The sequence below is a fragment of the Chrysochloris asiatica genome, unplaced genomic scaffold (genome assembly GCF_000296735.1).
Source record: "Chrysochloris asiatica unplaced genomic scaffold, ChrAsi1.0 scaffold00125, whole genome shotgun sequence".
NCBI classification, from domain to species: domain Eukaryota; kingdom Metazoa; phylum Chordata; class Mammalia; order Afrosoricida; family Chrysochloridae; genus Chrysochloris; species Chrysochloris asiatica.
The window spans coordinates 6,109,607-6,128,458 of record NW_006408643.1 but is presented as its reverse complement, the minus strand read 5'-3'; the positions used below and the strand labels follow the sequence as shown (position 1 = coordinate 6,128,458).

Below are 18,852 nucleotides of genomic sequence, written 5' to 3'. Positions count from 1 at the left end.
AAGCACCCGTGTAGCACATGAGTGATGCTCAGGAGATGCAAGTCTCTTCTTGTTTTTCACGTCTGTCAAAAGCCCCCATTTCTTTGAGTTGGTCTCTGATGCATCTGATTAAGACATTTTTCTTGATAGTTAAAAGTTTCTAAATCATTTATTTAACAGAGAGCTTTTTGAAAGATTGATTGAATACAACCTGCTTATCGTTGTAAATACAAAAACGTGTGTCTGTGTTGTTGTTGAGTATCTTTTGGAGTCAGTTCTTACTCATAGCGACCCTGTATACGGTTTCTGAGGAGCAGCTGGTGAATTTGAATCGTCAACCTTGCAGTTCAAACCGAACTTTCAGTCCAACGCATTAACTACACAAGCACCACACTAGGACTCCATAACGTGTTCTGATGTAGTTTTGAAACCTAGAAATACATGTTCACCAGAGCAAATTAAATGTCACTTAAGGTGAAATATTACTTTAGGAACAATAGAAAATTGTAATCATGGAAATTTCTTTAAAATCATAGATGATCAAGGCTGTTCCAGATATTTGCTTTTGAAATACTGTAAATAATTTTGGAATAATATAAATAACAATCAAAATAGGAATAATGCTCTGATCCTTGGAGGGGATTGCATCACTGAGATGAATTGTTGAATGTAAAACTGATGATCTTGTCTACAAACCTTCGCAGTAAAAAGTTTTAAAGTAAAGATAATGTACACAGCAGAAAACTAAGGACACATCACAAACTCGCATATCATCCTTGTGCAGAGGCCATGCCCATCTTCTCTGTGTTGTTCCGATTTGGTATATGTTCTGCCGAAGCGACTGAGCAAGCACTGGTTATGACATTGTAGATTTCAAGAGTCCTCCTTTGTCTATAGTATAAGCTGCCAAACCAGCCTCACCCCTGAGGGGTTTCTAACTCTGGGAGGACCTCTGTTCCTTAGGGTCTTGTTTATGAACCAGGAGCCCTGGTGGCACCATGGTTAAGCACTCAGCTGCTAACCTAAAGGTTGGCAGTTCAGATCCATCAGCCCCCTCCATAGGAAAACGACGTGGCGGCAGTCTGCCGAAGTACAGATTACAGCCATGGCTGTTCTGTTCTGCCACGTTCGTAGCATTGCTGGGAGTTAGAAGCAATTCGGTGGCGACAAGTTCGTTTTGTTTAATGTATCAGTCGCAGTGTCTCTATTGCTCTGTGTGTCTGTCTTCCCAGTTCTGCCAGGTCTGTCTCAATTCACATCCTGTGTTCAGTCATCTTAGGTTTGGCTGCACCAAACAGAGCATTTCTCTCTCAAGTAAACGTCCAGCCATCAGCATTCCGGGGTAAGAGTGGTGCTAGGGACTCGAACTTGGGCTTTGTGCTCCATTTGAGCTAGCTGTTCATTTCCACCTCATGGTCCAAGATGACTGCCAAAGCTCCAGCCATCATGTCTGCATTCCAGTTAGTAGGAGAGATGAAGAGTCTGACCTAGGCCCTCTTTCTCCCTTTAAGAATACTCCTCAGAAGTGGTATCTGCCGCTTGTGTGTCTTAGCTCTGGGATTCAGTCATGTCATACCCAGCTGCAGGGGAAGTCACTTGCGCCAGGTCACTGCAGTTGCAACGCAGACCCAGGTGGGCATTTGCAGAGGTCATTCTAGCCTCTCAGCAGCTCCGTTTATTGGTCCTTACTCTATGCTGAGCCGATCCCCTGCGTTAGTCTGCCCCACACACCGGGGATGCCCATGCTGCCACTGGTCCTGTTTGCAAATCAGGAGACTGAGGTCCACACTGCCAGGAAGGGGCAGAACCAGCCCTCTAGAACTTTATGTTCCCACCACCTGGGGTCTCCCTCAGTGGATGTGGCTGGCATTAGGTCAAAGATCCCAGTTTCAGATGGGGACCCCAGTCAAAGGGACCCCTCCACTGGGCTGGAGGGAGGGAGGTTCCATCGACTCCCTGCAAGGTTGGACCCCGGGATCCCCAGGGAAGAGTCTAGGTGGAGCCAGACACAGTGCTACAGCCTGGCCTCCAGCCCCACCCCGCAGACCTTTACCTCCTCTTCCTCCCCCTTCTCCTGGGCCCTTCCAGCTTCCTGTCTAGACAGCCCCAATTAGCCTCTCATTAAGGAGCTAAGCTGATTAGAGCCGCACTCTCCTCTGCTCTGGCCCTTCCTCTGGTTCTGTAGAGCAGAGCTCTGCTAGGCCTCTACCCCAGCAGCCACAGACCAAGCCTGGGAGCAGCCGAGGCCTTGGGGGAGGAGCGGTGTCAGCTTCCAAAGGCAAGAGCCCTCGAGGCTCAGTTCACCAGCCCCTTGTGCCAGCCTGCGGACCTTTGCCCACGCTGTGCCTAGGCCAGGAATGCCTGTCCACCTCCCGGGGTGGAAGGTGGGCCTGAGTTCCAGAGTGTTCTGTTCCCACATTGGGGGTCATGGACCCCAGAACACAGGGAGAAGCCCACCAGCAGCACGGGTGAGCTTTTCCCTAGAAAATAGGGGATTCATTCAAACTGGTTCAGTCCCTCAACCAGAGGAGCCCTGGAGGCACGAATAGTTAAGCGCTTGGACAGGAACCAAAAGGTCAATAGTTCAAACCCATCCAGAGGCTCTGAGGAAGCAAGACCTGGTGATCTGCACCCAGAAAGATTGCAGCCTAGGAGGGTAATTCTACTTTGTCACATAGGGTTGCCTGACTCGATGGTACCGAACGAACATCAACACCAGTCATTTGCAGAGCACCTCCTAATGCCAGCTAGGTGGGTGGCAGGAGTGAGGGGACTAGCTAAAAGGGGGCAGGTGTACAGGCAGACCTTGAGATCTGACACCTCACAGATATTTGTGTTTGGCAAGCCTGGGTCGAACAAGTCTGTCAGCACCATCTCCCCAGCAATATGTGTGCGCTGTGTGTCTGTTACATTTCACTGACTAGGGGCTAGTGTCCACATCACTTTTCTCTGCACTGAAAAATGTGGGTGACACTCATTATTGCGATAGTTGCTTTATCACGGTGTTCTGGGACCGAACCCGTGTTATCTCTGAGGTTTGCATGTATATAAGGAGATCTGGTGGTGCATCGGGCAGCTAACGGCAAGGTCAGTGGTTCAAAAGATGAGGCTGTCTGCTCCCATAAAGATTTACAACCTTGGACACTCGTAAGGAGCAGCTGTCCTCTGTCCTGCAGGGTCGCCATGAGTTGGGATCAACTTGATGGAGTAAGTTTGTTCATTGTTGTTATGCCTATATGTTATTCTCTGTGGGCATCACAGAGGGCTTCCTGTAGGAGGCAGCTGTGGAACTGAGACCGAGGGAGGTGAATGAGATGGCCCAGCAGTGGGCAGGGATGTGGGCAGAGCATATTTCAGGCCGAGGGAGGAGCCTGTACAAAGGCCCTGAGGCAGGACAGCCTGTGGAGTTGGAGAAACTGGGAGGAGGCCTCTGTGGATGGAGCAGAGTGAGGGAGGGGAGAGCAGGAGGGGAGGGAGGGTATGGGGAGGGGCAGGGAGTTATTGCAGGGCCCTGTGGGCCTCCAGGAGGACTCAGACTTTATCCAGGAGTGTGCATCAGCACTGGACTGTGAACCACAAGGTCAGCAGTTCAAACCCACCAGCTGCTCCTTGGAAACCCTGTACAGCGTTGCTATGAGTCAGAACTGACTCGATAGCACTTAACAACATCAACAACAACATGGACCCTGGTGTGGATCCGGAGGATAAGCACCAGCTGCTCCTCGGAAACCCCATACAGGGTCACTGAGTCAGAACCAGCCCTTAACACCTGATCGTCTGTGGGCGATTTTAAAGACTCCAAGGGCCTGGCGTGAGTTTTGCGGGGTTTTGTTGTGTGGAGAACAGAACTCAGGGCTGTCAGGGACTGGGGCCTGGACATTGGAGAGGAGGCAGATCTCCCTGGGCCTGGCTGGCCCCAACTCCCAAGTCTGTCCTCTGTCCCCTGGGGCTTCCCTTGTTTGTCTGTGACCTGGGGGACAGGTGAAAGGAGGTAGAGTTACACCGTCAGGTTCAAATCCCAGCTCTGTGACCTTGGGTAAACCGTTTATCCTGCGAGGTCTCTTTCTCCACATCTGTGAAATGGGGTTGCTCTTTGTGTGACACCATCCATCCAGTCAGATCTGAAGGGTTTTCTAGACTGTGGTCTCCATGGGAACTGACAACCAGGACGTTCCTCCAGCAGAGCTGCTGGTAGGTTTAAACCGTGTACGACGCTTAGCCATTGAGTCACCAGGGTTCCTGCGAGAAGGGAGAACTCCTGGGAATCTCCACATTGGGACAGGCCCAAGGGCCTCACAGAAGGGTCCTCACCTGGGTGATTTGTCCCTGGGAACATGGACAGTGGGCGCTGTCTGGGGATGTTTGTGGTTGTCATGGCTGGGGGATGGGGAACTACTGGCATCGAGTGGATGAGGGGCCAGGGATGCTGCTCAATACCCCACCGTGCACAGGATCCCACCCCCAAGGATCCAGCTCCCATGTCAGCAGTGCCAAGGAGGAGAAACCCTGCATTAATTATTTAGAAAATAATTGAGTTTGGTCCCTGCTGACCCCGTCCACCAGGATAAACTCCCACTGAGACAGGCAGTGCCAAACAGGGGGACCTTCCCACTCCTGGGATTTCCCTCCTCCCCTCCTACTCTGGTAGCGTAGTGGTTACGAATCGGGCTGCGAACCGCAAGGTCAGCAGTTTTAAACTACCAACTGCTCCACGGGAGAAAGATGAGGCTTTCTGCTCCCGTAAAGATTTACAGCCTTGGAAACCCTGTACAGGGTCGCTGTGAGTCGGAACCGACTCCACGGCACATAACAACAACAACAACTCCTCCCATTCAGTGTGTGGACTTCAATGTGGGCAGACTCCTAGGACATCGGGGTCAGACGACTATGGGATGATGTAGTGTCTCTTGGGGGTCAGTGGATCCCTCCTGGAGACACTGGGTGATGTCTGGGAACACTGTGAAAGTAAATGGCTTGGAGGGGGATGCTACTGACCCTGCACCCCAGAGAAGTAACTGGGCCAGTTTACAAAACCCTGGTGCACAGTAACTGCCCAGGGAATGGTGAACGGTGAATGGTGTGCTCCCTGGCTTTGCCCGTGCACGTGATGCACCCTCATTGAACCCTTGTTTCTGAACTACCCTCGGCAGAGGTAGTCCCTGCCCGGCAGGGCCTGCCCTCCGCCAGGAGACAGGCTTGCTTGGGAGCAACTAGAAGGCAGGTGCTTATGGGGACACGTGAGCGGTTCTGTTAATGTGCAGGTGTTTGTTTATGGGGACAGGCAGGCAGGTGTGCATTTTGGGGGACATGCAGGCAGATGTGAAGGTGTGGTTTAGGGGGCCACATGGGCAGGTGAACTAGTACACAGGTGTGCTCATGGGCTATGTAGGCAGGTGTGTTGTTAGCAGCGACACTGTGCACAACAGAATGAAACACTGCCCGGTCCTGGGGCAACCTCACAATCTTTGCTACGCTTGAGCCCATTGTTACTGCCACTGTGCCAGTCCATCTTGTTGGGGGGTCTTCCTCTCTTTCTCTGACCCTCCACTTTACCAAACATGATATCCTTCTCCAGTGACTGGTCCCTCCTTACAACACATCCAAAGTACGAGAGATGAAATCTGCGCTATCCTGGCTTCCAAGGAGCATTCTGGGTGTACTTCTTCTAACACAGATCTATTGGTTCTTTTGGCAGTCCATGGTACTTTCAATATTCTCCTCCAACACGATACTTCAAAAACATCAATTCTTTTGCAGTCTTCTTTATTCGGTGTTCAACTTTCCACATGCATATGAAGTTATTGAAAATACCATGGCTTGAGTCAGGCGCACCTTAGTCCTCAAGCTGACATCTTTGCTCGTCAACACTTTAAAGACGTCTTGTGCAGCAGATTTGCTTAGTGCAATACATCATTTGACTTCTTGACTGCTGCTTCCATTAATGTTGGTGGTTGATCTGAGCAAAATGAAGTCTTTGATAACCTCCATTTAGATTCTAGGATGTTATTTATTAGGCCAGTGGTGAGGATTTTTGTTTTCTTTACATTGAGGTGCCACCCATACTGAAGGCTGTGATCTTTGATCTTCATTAGTAAGTATTTTAAGTCCTCTTCACTTTCAGCAAGCAAGGGTTTTTCATCTGTATATCGGAGGTTACTAATGAGTCTTTCTCCAATTCTGATGCCACTTTCATCCCTATCTGTACCCATTCCAAAGAGAGGTGGCCCAAGGGTATGTGGAAATCATCAGGCAAGAGCATTGATAGTCCCTACGAGTCACGTTTTGTTAAAGATAATACAAAAACGGCTGCAAAACACACAGGTGTGTTATGCAGATATAAATCTGCCCAGATGGGGGACTCGCAGACGTATCAGCTATCCTAGCCGACAGGCAGTGTGCCTGCACAACCTCGGCTGAGCCACCTGGCGCGCTCTTCCCTTCCCTTCCCTTCCCTTCCCTTCCCTTCCCTTCCCACAGTGTCCAGCCGGCCTCCCAGGCCTCGTGGCTGTCAGCTCCAGAAGGGCCTAGACTTGGAGGGGGGCAGGGGAGTTGTTGCCAGCTGATTTGTATCCAGGGCAACACTGGGCTGGGACACCCTCCTTCCCAGTGAGTGCTGCTAGCCTGCACCCAGAGAGTCCACCCCCCCTTCACTCACATGTACAGCCTCGTACACATACACATGGCATGCACACACACACGCCCTCTGTCTTGCCACCCACTCCCAGGAAAGCGGAGGCCTGGCTGCTGAGGCTACACGGGGCTGGGGAGATGCATCAGGGCAGACAGCTCAGTCTCCAAACCTTTCAGAATATTCCTGCCTATTCACAAACCCCATGGTGGGCCAGGGACACTGGAACTAGGTCGCATCCCCCCTCTAGGACCTCCTGTGGATGCCCAGCTGCCACTTGGCGGGAGCAGCTCTGAGCTGCCCAGTTCTTGGCAGGAGAGAAGGTGGGGCCACACCTGTGTGGACTTGAGGCTCCTTGTCCCTTCTCTGCTCTGAGCCTCGATTTGCCCCTCTGTAAAATGGGCACTGGGCCCCTCACTCTCAGGTTGCTGGGAGGAGGAGAGGCAGGGCGATGTCTAAAATATTTGGACCCCCAACTATGTCTGACACCAACCCTTTATGTATGGATGGAGGGGGAGCTTCCAGGTCCTGGGAGAATCTGGGGCTGTGGGAGGGGACACTGAAGAAGGTCTCTAAATGGCACAGATGGTTTAGCGCTGTAGGATAAGCACTCCACCTCAAAGTTGTTTTGAAATGCAAGGGCAGTGATTTCCAATTCACTAGCCGCTCCTCAGAAACCCAATACAGGGTTGCTATGAGTCAGAAGCAACTCGACTGCACTTAACAACAACAACAGTAAACAAAAGGTGGGTGATTTGTACTACTCAGAGGCCCCACACAAGGAAGGCCTGCATCTGCCAAGTACACCATATAGGACAGTTCTGTGGAACATGTGGAGGTGCCGTGAGTGAGAACGAATTTGGGGTAGGGTTTTCTGGGACATAAGGGCTGTCGGTAAGACCTTGGACCCATGGACACCCAGAGTGTGGTGTTGAGGGGATGAGGGAGTGCGGCCACCTGCACCCACTGGCCCCTGACTGTCTTGGCCCTGCCTCCACAGGCATCTCGTCTCCTGTGAAGAAGACAGAGATGGACAAATCCCCATTCAACAGCCCATCGCCCCAGGACTCACCACGATTGTCCAGTTTCACACAGCACCACCGGCCTGTCATTGCTGTGCACAGCGGTGAGTAAGCCCGCCCTCCCAGCTGTGAAGTCCCACCCATTGTCTGACCTCGAACCTCACTGTTTGAGCCTCCTGGCCAGCCAAGAAAATTTAAACATGCCATGGAGAGCACCCCAGCCTGGTCCCATCCCTACCTGTAGGGGCACCCCGGTCTCCCTGGGCCTTGGTGTCCCCTTCTGTACAAGAAGAGGTCAGGGGCTCTCAGTATCACATGCAAGAGATCCTTGGCAGACCTCAGGGTCCACAGAAGAATGTAAACTCACCCAACTAATGCCAGACACCACCCCCATACCCAGGCAACGTTCATATCGGCACAGACAACAAGTCTCACACACACACACAGCAGATGGAGACAGACTCCAGAAATCAGGGCGTGACTTCAGATGGTCCTCCATGTCCTCACCTGTCCCCACCTCTCAGGCTCATCAGTAGGATTAACAGAGCTAACCTTAGGAAAGCTCTAGAATGTTGCTTTTTATCTCGTTCCGACATTGATGTCAATTGAATTCCATCTGAGGAGACAGGCACACAAAGAGGAAGGCAGGCAAATTGAAGGGAACTAGCAGTTTAGTCAAGGGTCAGCCCACAAGTCAAATTCAGCCCTCTGCCAGCATTTATAAATAAAGTTTTCTTGGCATATGGCCACGCCCATTTCTTTAGATTCGAGCTATAATGGCAGAAGAATCCGTGTAGCCTGCAAAGGCAAAAGTCCTTAATCTCTGGCCAGGATCTAGGTGCACAGACAGTGACTGCCAGTGCGGATGGGGTTTCCAGAGTGATGAAAACATCCTGGAATTACATACTAAATTGACTAAAATATGAGGCACCCTGGTGGTCCAATGAGTTAAGTGCTGGGCTACTAACAGCAAGGTTGGCAGTTCAAATCAGCATCGCCTTGAGAGAAAGATGAGACAGTCTGGTCCTGTGAAGATTTACAGCCTTGGAAGCCCCAGGGACCTGCTGTGCCCTGTTCTTTAGGGTCACTGTGAGTTAGAATGAACTTGAAGGTAGTGACCACTCACTGCTAAAACATCTAACACGTGAAGATACTGAAAATCACTGGGTGGTTTAAAAAAAAAAAAAACAACGAAGGAAGCAACAGTGCACTGAAAGAGTTCAGCTCTCGAGAGAAATGAAATGAAGTTCTTGTAACAGTCAGGTACAGATGAGCTTTAAAAAAGCCCGATGCTCAGTGAGAGAAGTGGGCTCCCCAGCCTCTGGTTCAGAGCACAGGCCGAGGAGCTAACGACATGGGTTCGAGTCCCAGTGGGCCGTCTGCTTCAGACAGGTGGCACCATCTCTGCGGTCCTCATTTCACCCTCTAGTAGTGACCAGAATGGATGATCCCAAAATGACTTGGGGCCCTCGTGGGTACTGTGAAGTCCAGGTGTATGGATGCAACCACGCTTGAACTTGGTTGGTGCTGTTTTAAGGCGCCCTGGTGATTCGAACCTACTGTCCAGACGAGATAGATGAGGTGGTGGGCTTCTAGACTGAAAGCCTCGGAAACTGTATGGCAGAACTCTCCTGTGTCCTGTAGGCTTGCTCTGAGTCAGGATCACCTCAATGGCACCCAGCGCTGAGAATGGCATTCCTGTTATTAGAATTATGCACCAGGTACAGACTGACTCCCACCACCCATCTCTACGAGGACACACACAGGTAGTAGGTGGAGAGAGGCCCACACCCAAACCCCCGCTGACCACCTGCCTGTCACTGCTGTGTCCACAGGAATCGCCCGGAGCCCTCACCCATCCTCGGCCCTGCACTTCCCCACGACGTCCATCCTGCCCCAGACGGCCTCCACCTACTTCCCGCACACGGCCATCCGCTACCCACCTCATCTCAACCCCCAGGACCCGCTCAAAGATCTCGTCTCTCTGGCCTGTGACCCGGCCAGCCAGCAGCCTGGACCGGTGAGTCAGGCGGGGAGGGGGCTTCTCCTCGCCGTCCCACAGCCCCTCAGTGACAGACACCTCGTCCTTCCCGGGGCCCAGCCTTGCGCCGCCATCAGACCATGGGGCTGAGTCGATCTGAAACATGCAGCTTGTATTTTGTGACTGTCGAACAATCATCCGTCTGAGGCACTTAAGAGTCCAAATAGGTTGGGATTGAGTCTTTCTCACATATTCGAATATACGGGACGTCTAGTACATGATGAGGTAGTGGAGGTTTAGGGTAGAATGCTCACTTTCCACGTGGGAGACCTGCGTTCACTTCTTGGCCACAGAACCTCATGCGCAGCCATCAGTCATGTGTCCACGGAGGCTTGCGTGTTGCTAGGATGCTGAACAGATTTCAGCAGAGTTTCCAGACTCAGACAGGCTAGGAAGAAAGGCCTGGCGATTGACTTCTGAAAACCAGCCAGTGAGAACCCTGTGGAGCGTAAGGTTCCAATCACAGCCTAGCATGGGTCTAGCACAGGACGGGGCAGAGTTCTGTTTCATTGTGCATGGGGTCATGCACATGAGTTGAGGACTTATTCAGTAACAGCCAACAGTAGCCATGTGTTATGGGATACCCCAGTAGGACCAGAGGTGACACCCCGTCTTCAGGCCAGGGCTTTGAACCAGTCCCCCTGCTGAGCATCTGCCTTTCCGCCTCAGATACCCTGAATCAGAACCTATGTCCTGCTAAGATCCCCAGCTGCGTCATACGTACACAGCCATACATACACAGCTACGTTGTACATACTGGGATCTCGTTGAAAGGTTTCAGTACAACTGCAGTGGAAATGCAAATTCTCAGCCAGACGGAATTGGTTCAAAGCCCTGCTCCAAATGCAGAGGTATTCCTACAGTGACGCCCAGGACTGTAGATGCCTGGCAGGGAGATTATTAAATTGTTTTTGGTTTCTTTAAACTTTTCATTGAGAATTGAGTGACGGTTTACAAACCAGACCATCAGTTTTACTTTCAACAAGTCGTCCACTTCATTTCATCTCAGTGATTACCGTCTTCCCCCATGTAACAACAGTTCTCCTGCTTCCTCCCTGAGTTTCCTCTTTCCATTCCCCCCACCTTCCCACCTTTGTCCTTAGAAAATGTGGCCCCTTTGATTTTGAATGACTGACCATTCCATCATTCATAGTGAGCACACCTTTCTAGTGGTGGTGTCCCTCCTACATTCGGGCCACGAGGGTGAGATCCTTTCCAGACCTGAAGAGTGGCCGGGGGCCAGAGTCTCAGGTTCCTCCTGTCTCATTCTGACCAGTAACCCTGGTCTTTTTTTTTCTCTCTCTTTTAAGTAATTTTAAGGTTTGTTCCACATATTCTGCTACCCCATCCAGGATCCCTTTCAGAGCAGTTGGTAGTGGTAGCTAGGCACCCTTTAGTTGAGATAAAATAAGTTTTTAAAAACCGTTCCAGCCAGGCTATCGCAAACTTTCAGGAAGAAACTTACGGTGTTGCGAGCTTTCTGGATTTTGGAATCGTGGGGTAAGGTGGCTGCTAGCTTGTCTTCCCCATGACTGAAGAAAAGCACGTAAAGAGTGCGTGGGGTCAAAAAAGCACTGGTGTAGGGGAGGCGGCATTTCACAGATGAGCTAGCCTGCAGCCAGCCAGTTTGAGGAGGAGGCCATGTTAGGGGTGCTCCTGAGTGATGCAAATACACTTGACTGGCTGTTCACCAAGGTGGTGGTTCGAGTTCATCCAGAGGTGCCTTGGAAGAAATGTCTGGCAATTGGCTGCCCAAAAGCCCAGCCATTGAAGACCCCTTGGGGCACAGTTGTACTCTGGTATCATTGCCATGAGTCGGAATCGATTATAAGATGGCTTTGTTTCGACGTAAACAACGCGAATGTATTGTTGGGGACTGCTTGGGGTCCGGGTGACCACCACCACTCCACTTCCGGCTGATCTGAGACCCACCAAGCTCACCTGGTCAAGCCAGCACCTTGGGCCCCCGACCCCAGCAGGACTGCGCGCAGAACCGGGGGCAGCCGGCGCCAGCAGCCCAAGGTGCAGGGGACACCCTCCCCTTAACCACGTGTCTCTCTGTTCCCCCAGTTAAATGGAAGTGGTCAGCTCAAAATGCCCAGCCACTGCCTTTCCGCCCAGATGCTGGCTCCGCTGCCCCCCGGGCTGCCGCGGCTGGCACTCCCCCCCACCGCCAAACCCACCACCAGCTCCGAGGGAGGAGCCACATCGCCAGCCTCACCCAGTAAGCACACATTCGGGTGCCTGTGAGCTTGGCGGGTCTCCTGAGAACGGTCAGGACCAGGTGGTCAGGTCCCCAGGGGCAGCCATAGGGAATGGCAGCATGAAGCCTGGGGGCACCCTCTCAGGTGCAGTAAGCAGAGGTCTCAGACTGGCCAGCCCCAAGGGCCAAACTTGGCCCCCCAAGTGTATTTTGTCGGTGCAAAATGAACATCGGTTGCTACTGTTAGGAAACCAGGATGTGTCACATAAAATCTCTGAATTCCAGATTCTTGGGAAAGGCCGTCCGCTCTGGGCCTGGTGCCCACTGGTGGCACCAGATGGGGTTGCTCTTTAGATGGGACAGTCTCTGCCTGCTCTCCTGACTCCGGTTTGTTGGCCCTACCTTCTAGGCTTTTCTGCTCTGTGGATGTGATCCTAAGTAACAGCTTGGTGGCCCCTCACCCACCTCTCAATTCAAGGCTGAGATGGAATTCTGGGATCCTGTCCCAGAACCCCCACTAGCCACAGTGGCCCTGCCCCACGCTTCCCTCCTGGTGTCCAGGGTTGAGCCCAGCCCCCTCATTGGTGGTTCTGGTGGTCTCAGAACCCCTGACCTCTCCCTGTCATTTCAGTCCTTCCTTACCCAGAACCCCAAATGAAAGCCCTCAGCTACCAAGTAGGGAGTGGCTAGCAGCTTCCTTCTGCACACCCAGCAAGCCATTATACCCACCTAAGGAGCTCTGGTAGCGTAGTGGTTACGAATCGGGCTTTGAACCTTAAGGTCAGCGGTTCGAAACTACCAGCCGTTCCGCAGGAGAAAGATGAGGCTTTCTACTCCCGTAAAGATTGACACCCTCAGAAACCCTGTTACAGGGTCGCTATGGGTCGGACCCGACTCGACGGCACTTAACAACAAGCTGACCCCCAAGACCTTCTAAACAGAGTTCAAAAGGACTCCAGGAGCCCTCCCACCTGCAGTTCCCCAAACTCAGAGCCGGCCAGTTCTGGAACAGGTCCTGGCTTTGAGTCCTGCCTCCGCAGTTCCCTTCCTGTGTGACCTTGGGCAAATGTCTTCCCCTCTCTGAGCCTCAGCGTTCTCAGCTGCAAAGTGAGACAGTCCCAGCTCTCCAGTCTTGTCAGGTAGCCAGGAATGGGCGAGTTGGTGAGCTAGATCTGGGGAAACACTCAGGGCAGGGGTGGGCACAGAGTCAAGCCAGTCTCCAGTATTGGTTGTTAACTATGGCCTCTCCTTTCTCATCTGTAAAATGGCGATAATGTTGTTCACTTCTTAAGGGTCCAATGGGATCATACCTAGTGCTGGCATCCAATAGTCAGTTAATAAGTCACCGAACAGACCAAACGTTTATTCCCTCCCTATCCCCTGCACCAGGGTGCTTCCTACCCTGAATCTTTTACTTAAGCATCCTCCACCCCAGGCCAAGGCCATATGCCACCTGCAGTTCTGTCCCCCCTGCCTGTCCACTCACCACCCTGGTCGCTGCCTGTGCGAGGCCGCATCCCTTCCAGCTTCCCAGTGCTATCAATTATTTACTCACCGGCAAAATGTAATCGGTGAGATTAAAATATACATCCCTGTATGCAAATACAAGGAAACTGTCCGTGCGCCAGCTCCAGGAGGGAAATGAATAAATAAAACACCTTCAATAATTTACTGCACCCCAGCCAGGACCGCAGGCTGCTGGCACAAGATAGGCCAAGCAAGCAAGACTCTCCGTAATTCACAACCAGTTCTGAACGATGAGTCGTTCGGCCTTTGTTGCCCCTCTTGGTCACTGCCCATGCCCCAACCCCTGCATTGGCAGGCAGAGCTATGACCCCAGGGGAGCCACCAGACAGGACTCCCAGGATGGTGGATTTTCAGGGTTGTCCCATTGACCGGCCATGGGTGGGGGGGCGGAGGCCTGGCTGTGTGGCCCTGTGCCCACCCCTCGCTAATGGGCTCTCGGTCTCTCTCCTCCCCACAGCCTACTCTACGCCCGGCACGTCCCCTGCAAACCGTTCCTTTATGGGATTAGGACCGAGGGAGCCGGCGGGTACCTGTCAGGCACAGGTAGGGGCCGAGAGGCCAGCAGCAGGGGGGTGGGGGGCACCCCACAGCCGCATGAGCGTGGTGAGGGAACCACCTCCCCGTTCCTGCCAAGACCCCAGAGGCCAGAGCCTGGGTCCCGAGGGTCACTCTAGCCCAATCGTACAGATGGGAAGACTGAGACCGAGAGAGGCCAAGGGATCCACCCAGGGTCACACAGCCGCAGGTCATCCCCTTCCTCCCAGCCTCTAGTTCCCTCATTGCTGTCACCGAGGAACAGCCAGTTAGTTGTTGGGGAGCAGGGCCCTAGAGGGCCCAGAACTGAGGCTCCATGGGGTGGGGAACAGCTTTAGATCCCTGCCAAGTGTGCCAGTACCCGTCCTTGGGTGAGGGGCCCTCCAGGATTACGCTACCAGCTGCAAGTCTGTGGGTAGTGCGGCCCTGGAGCCCCCATCGGTGTGTGTGGTGCAGAGATCGGGCCAGGCCCCAGGATGACAGATCGAGAGCTGCTGGTGGGGGGTGCCTTCTGGCAGTGTCTAAATGCTACACACACACACCCGGGAGAATCCCAGGGGGTGCTGGAAAGGGTCCCCATTCTCTGAAAGCTCAGTCAGCTCCATACTCTCCTCCAAGGAGACTGACCCCGAGGTGACCCTGAAGCCGTCCTGATTGCTGCTGGACTTTGTGGAGGGCAGGGCCTGGCCAGCCCCATAACCACTCAACCCACCAAGGGCCCAGTGGGGTCACCCGGTGCCTCCTCTGTCCTAGAGGAGATGTCCCCTTCTAGGACCCCTGGGCCCCCAGCTTTCCTTTCCATAAACTGGCCCCAGAGGACACAGCTTCTCCCAACCAGTGTCGGGGGTTTCAGTCTGAGGCTCTGGCCCTCCACCCTGGTCTCTTCCAGCCACGGCCCCTCCCATGAGTCTGTCTCTACGCATGGCACCACCCCACCTGTACCCCAAATCCTCAGCCCTCTACCTGGTGCTGGCCGATGTTTGGGGCCTACTGCAGAGGTCCCATTGCTCCATGTGACTCACTGAGCTCTAAGGGCCCAGGACCCCCCAGCTCTGGGTTCTAGGCCACGGCACAGCCAGGACCCCCGCCCAATTGCCCATGGACAGAGACTTCCTTTCCCAAGTCTCTCCCTGCAGGAGGCTGGGAATGCCTAACAGCAGCAGAAATCCAAGCTAATAAAAACCTAGGGAGGAGGCCCAGCCTCTTAACCCTTCCCCAGCTGCCTTCTCACTGATCAGCAGCCTCTGCTTTAGGGCCCACGTTATTGGCTGTCTGACCTGACCTTCTGGCCAGGCCTCAGGGAATCCCTCCATAGAGCTTAGGCTCGGGGAGGGGAGGGGCAGCTGCCGAGGAGAGGCCACTAGAACCCTTCCCAAAGGCAGACCAGGCTGCCAAGTGATGGGGAACCAGCTTGAATGCTGGGCTGGCTGATACTTGGGCTCTGTCTAGGGCAATGGGGAGTCGCGGAAGGCTTTAGAGCAAAGAGGGGCGCAGCCAGGTCTGAGAGTGGGAGGGAACTTTTAGGAGGCTGGTGTTGGGAGCGAGAAGGGGGAAGATTGGCAGAAGACTGACTCCCCAGGGAGCATGGGCTGGGAGGGGGTCTGGGAAGGACCTCCAGTGAGGAAGGGAAGAGGGAGGAAGCAGGAGCCTGTAGACCCTCCTAGAACCCCCCTTCCTCCCTGCTGAGCTAGCGGCCTCTCATTTCCGATTTTGATCCTGTCAGCACTTCTGCCTTAATGATTCCTGGTGGGTTTACATCTCTGCCCCACTTCCAACCCCCCCAGCCTGCCCCTCCTCTTCCCTAATCGATCCCCCTCCCTGGGTATCAATATCCCTTTCTGTGGCCAGTGCCCCCCTCCCCTAGCCCTGTCCCCACACCCTGGTCAGGATCTCCTTCAATGCCCCCTCCTTCTGATCCCTCCCAGCCGTTTTCCATCAGTCCTGGTTGCTCACCACACCCATTCTGCAGTTGAGTAGACCGAGGGCCAGAAGGGTTAAGTCACATGCCCAGAGCCACACCACACTAACTCAGTTTTCCCCTCAGCAGAGTGGAGGATGTGTTGTCCAGCAGGTCCAGCCCTGCGGCCCCTTCCTCCCACCCCTGCCCCCAACACACACACAGACTGAGACCAGGACAGGAGGCCTGGGAGAATAGAGGGAGGAAGGGCCGAGGGGAGGCCGTCCACCACTCGGGGAGGGTCACGCCCAGAGTCTGTCTGGTTGCCAACGGAAACCAGACATGAGGTAATGGCCAAGATGAACTTGAACTTGGCTGGAGTTGGGGGGCTGGGCACACCGGCGCCAGTGGGATGGGATGGCCCCAAGGCTGCCTGCAGGGCCGCCTGGTTGGAGAAGGGAGATCAGTTTACAGCCAGGCTAGGATGGCGCTTCAGAAGAACTTCAGACCTCTGACAGGCAGGGAAGAGCGGTCTCCCCCCAGCCAGGTGACCAGAACCACCAGAGGGGGGCAGTGCAGCCTCTACTCTGTGGGGATTCCCCCCCACCCCCAGCCTTGTCCTAGTCACAAGGCCTATGGAGGGATCAGACTCACCCGCTCTGCATCCCCCACTCCAGCCTCAGTCTCTTCCTCTATAAAGTGGGCCTCTGAAACAAAAATGGCACCAAAGCTGCCCTCAGTTCCCTGTGCTGTGAAATATGCATCGGATGGCTAACCGCAGGGTCAGCAGTTCAAACCCACCAGCCGCTCCTTTGGAGGAAGCTGAAGCTCTCTGCTCCCAGAGAGATTTACAGTCTCAGAAGCTCTTTTCTGCCCATAGTGTCGCTGAGTCAGAATCACCTCAACGGCAGTGGATGGGTCCCCTATTGGCGCTGTGTGTCCTTTATTAAAGTTATGGGAGTCACAGGACCCCTATGTGAACCGAACCCATATGTCGAGGCAGGTCCCCCACACCAACTCTGTGTGTGTGACAGGGTGACGTTCCAAACTCCCTTGGGGAAAGTGAGGCTTGGAGTGCCAATGACCAGAGTTCAAATTCGTACTGTACCAAGTCCACGCTAATGACCGTGGGCAAGTTACACAACCTCCCTGAGCCCCAGCCTTCTCCACCGCAGAACAGAGGCCAGTCCTTCCATCGCAGACCACCGTGCTGGGGGATACTCTGTAAAGTTTCATTCATTTCCCTCCACGTACCGGACCGGGGAGTGCGCCCCATGCCCACCGGGACCCCGCTGTCATTCCTATGGTGTACAGTAAGGGCTCAGAGATTACAATGTCCAGTTCCACAAATAAAAATATTCAGGACTCTTAAGTCCTAACCCCAAAATATCCCCTAAGTCTTAACATCAAACAGTAATTCACAGTAACTTTAGGAATGTCTGCCGTGAGCATCGTGTTCTTTTAAGACCTATCTTGAAAGATTAGACAGGAACTTGAAGGAGTTGTGAGTTTATGTTGACGGAAGAGGAATAACTGATAAAAGGAGGCTGGGAATGGAACAGAAGTAATTCAGCTGTACCAGGAGAGGTTGTTGAATTGACATAGTGGTTAAGTGCCATCTAGTCGGTCCTGACTCATAGTGACCTTGTATTGGGTTTCTGGGGGATATCTGGTGAGTTTGAACCGCCAGCCTTGTGGTTCAGACCAACCATGTGGTTGATGCTTCTCAACTCCAGTGCTCCTTTTATGTAGTTTTAAAAGTACTTGCAATGAGTAAATAAGTCATTGGTCTTATAAAATTTTATCATTGATAATTAACTGGTGATTGGAATGTGAAGATTGGAAACAAAGAAGGATCAATAGTGGGAAACTATGGCCTTAGTGCTCTGGTAGCGTAGTGGTTACAAATCGGGCTGCAAACCGCAAGGTCAGCAGTTCGAAACTACCAGCTGCTCCGCGGGAGAAAGATGAAGTGTTCTGCTCCCGTAAAGATTAACAGCCTCGGAAACCCTGTACAGGGTCGCTATGAGTTGGAACCGACTCCATGGCACATAACAACAACGACAATAATGGCCTTAGTGAGGGAGGATTAGAGACGGGACCACACTTCCGGAAGGGTGTAAACCCAGGTAGAGGATCTGTCAAGAGGCAATAACTTTGCATATTGATATCTGTATTTACTAAACGGTTCTGAGGGGTTTGTAGCAGTACTTTTTGACTCTCCCCTCTTAAGTTCTGTTGTGTAGGTTTTCAATAACAAAAATAAAATAAATTATATAAAAAATTAAAATACAGGGCATCCAGTTAAACCTGAATTTCAGATAGGCAATGAATTTGGGGAGAAAAAAACAATTCAGTCTATCTCACTTACTGCTAAAAGCAAACTTCATCCATTGTTTATGTGATGTTTCAATTGAACTGGGCAGCCTGCGGCGAGGAGCTCGGGTGGCATAACAGGTGAAGCATGGGCTGCTAACCACAAGGCCAGCAGTTCAAACCCCCCAGCCGCTCCACAAGAGAAAAATCAGGGTCCCTGCTCCTTCAGAGATTGACAGGCTCAGAAACCATTTGGAGCAGTTCTACTGTATCCTACAGCTTTGCTATGAGTCTAAATTGACTTGTATGGCTGTGGGTTTGGGGGCAACCAGTATTGCCCAGGACCACCCAGGTCTGAGATAGGGGAGATGGAGTCATGGGGGTGGGGGGAGAGCAGTGGGCAGGGTCATGGTGGGTATGGGAAATCCGGAGCAAGGTCAATGAAGAACCTGACCACCCTCCCTTATTTCTCTCTTTGTCTCTCTCTCTCCTCCCCTCCTCTCATTTTCTGTGTGTGTTTGTCTGCCGCCCCTGCCAGTCCTGGTATCTGGGATAACCAAGGTCTCCCCACGCCCCTCCTCCTTCGTCCCAGGACAGCTGGAGGGTAGCCCAGCCGGCCCCCGGCCCACGTTCTCAGCGGAAAGATAGAAGCAGCTAGAACACCCCATTAACTCCCAGGCCGGCAGAAAAGACACAACACACAGA

At 52.9% G+C, this 18,852-nt stretch overlaps 1 protein-coding gene across 1 annotated transcript in view; it reads left to right on the top strand.

The window, feature by feature from the left end:
* Window positions 1-18,852, top strand: part of NFIC (nuclear factor I/C (CCAAT-binding transcription factor)) — an 85,227-nt gene extending 66,375 nt beyond the window's left edge. The window contains exons 7-11 of the mRNA XM_006868954.1: window positions 7,608-7,733; window positions 9,465-9,649; window positions 11,741-11,894; window positions 13,858-13,943; window positions 18,686-18,852. Of these exons, the coding sequence (XP_006869016.1) occupies window positions 7,608-7,733; window positions 9,465-9,649; window positions 11,741-11,894; window positions 13,858-13,943; window positions 18,686-18,703 (569 nt within the window). The 3' untranslated portion in view covers window positions 18,704-18,852. The remainder of the gene's footprint in view (window positions 1-7,607; window positions 7,734-9,464; window positions 9,650-11,740; window positions 11,895-13,857; window positions 13,944-18,685) is intronic.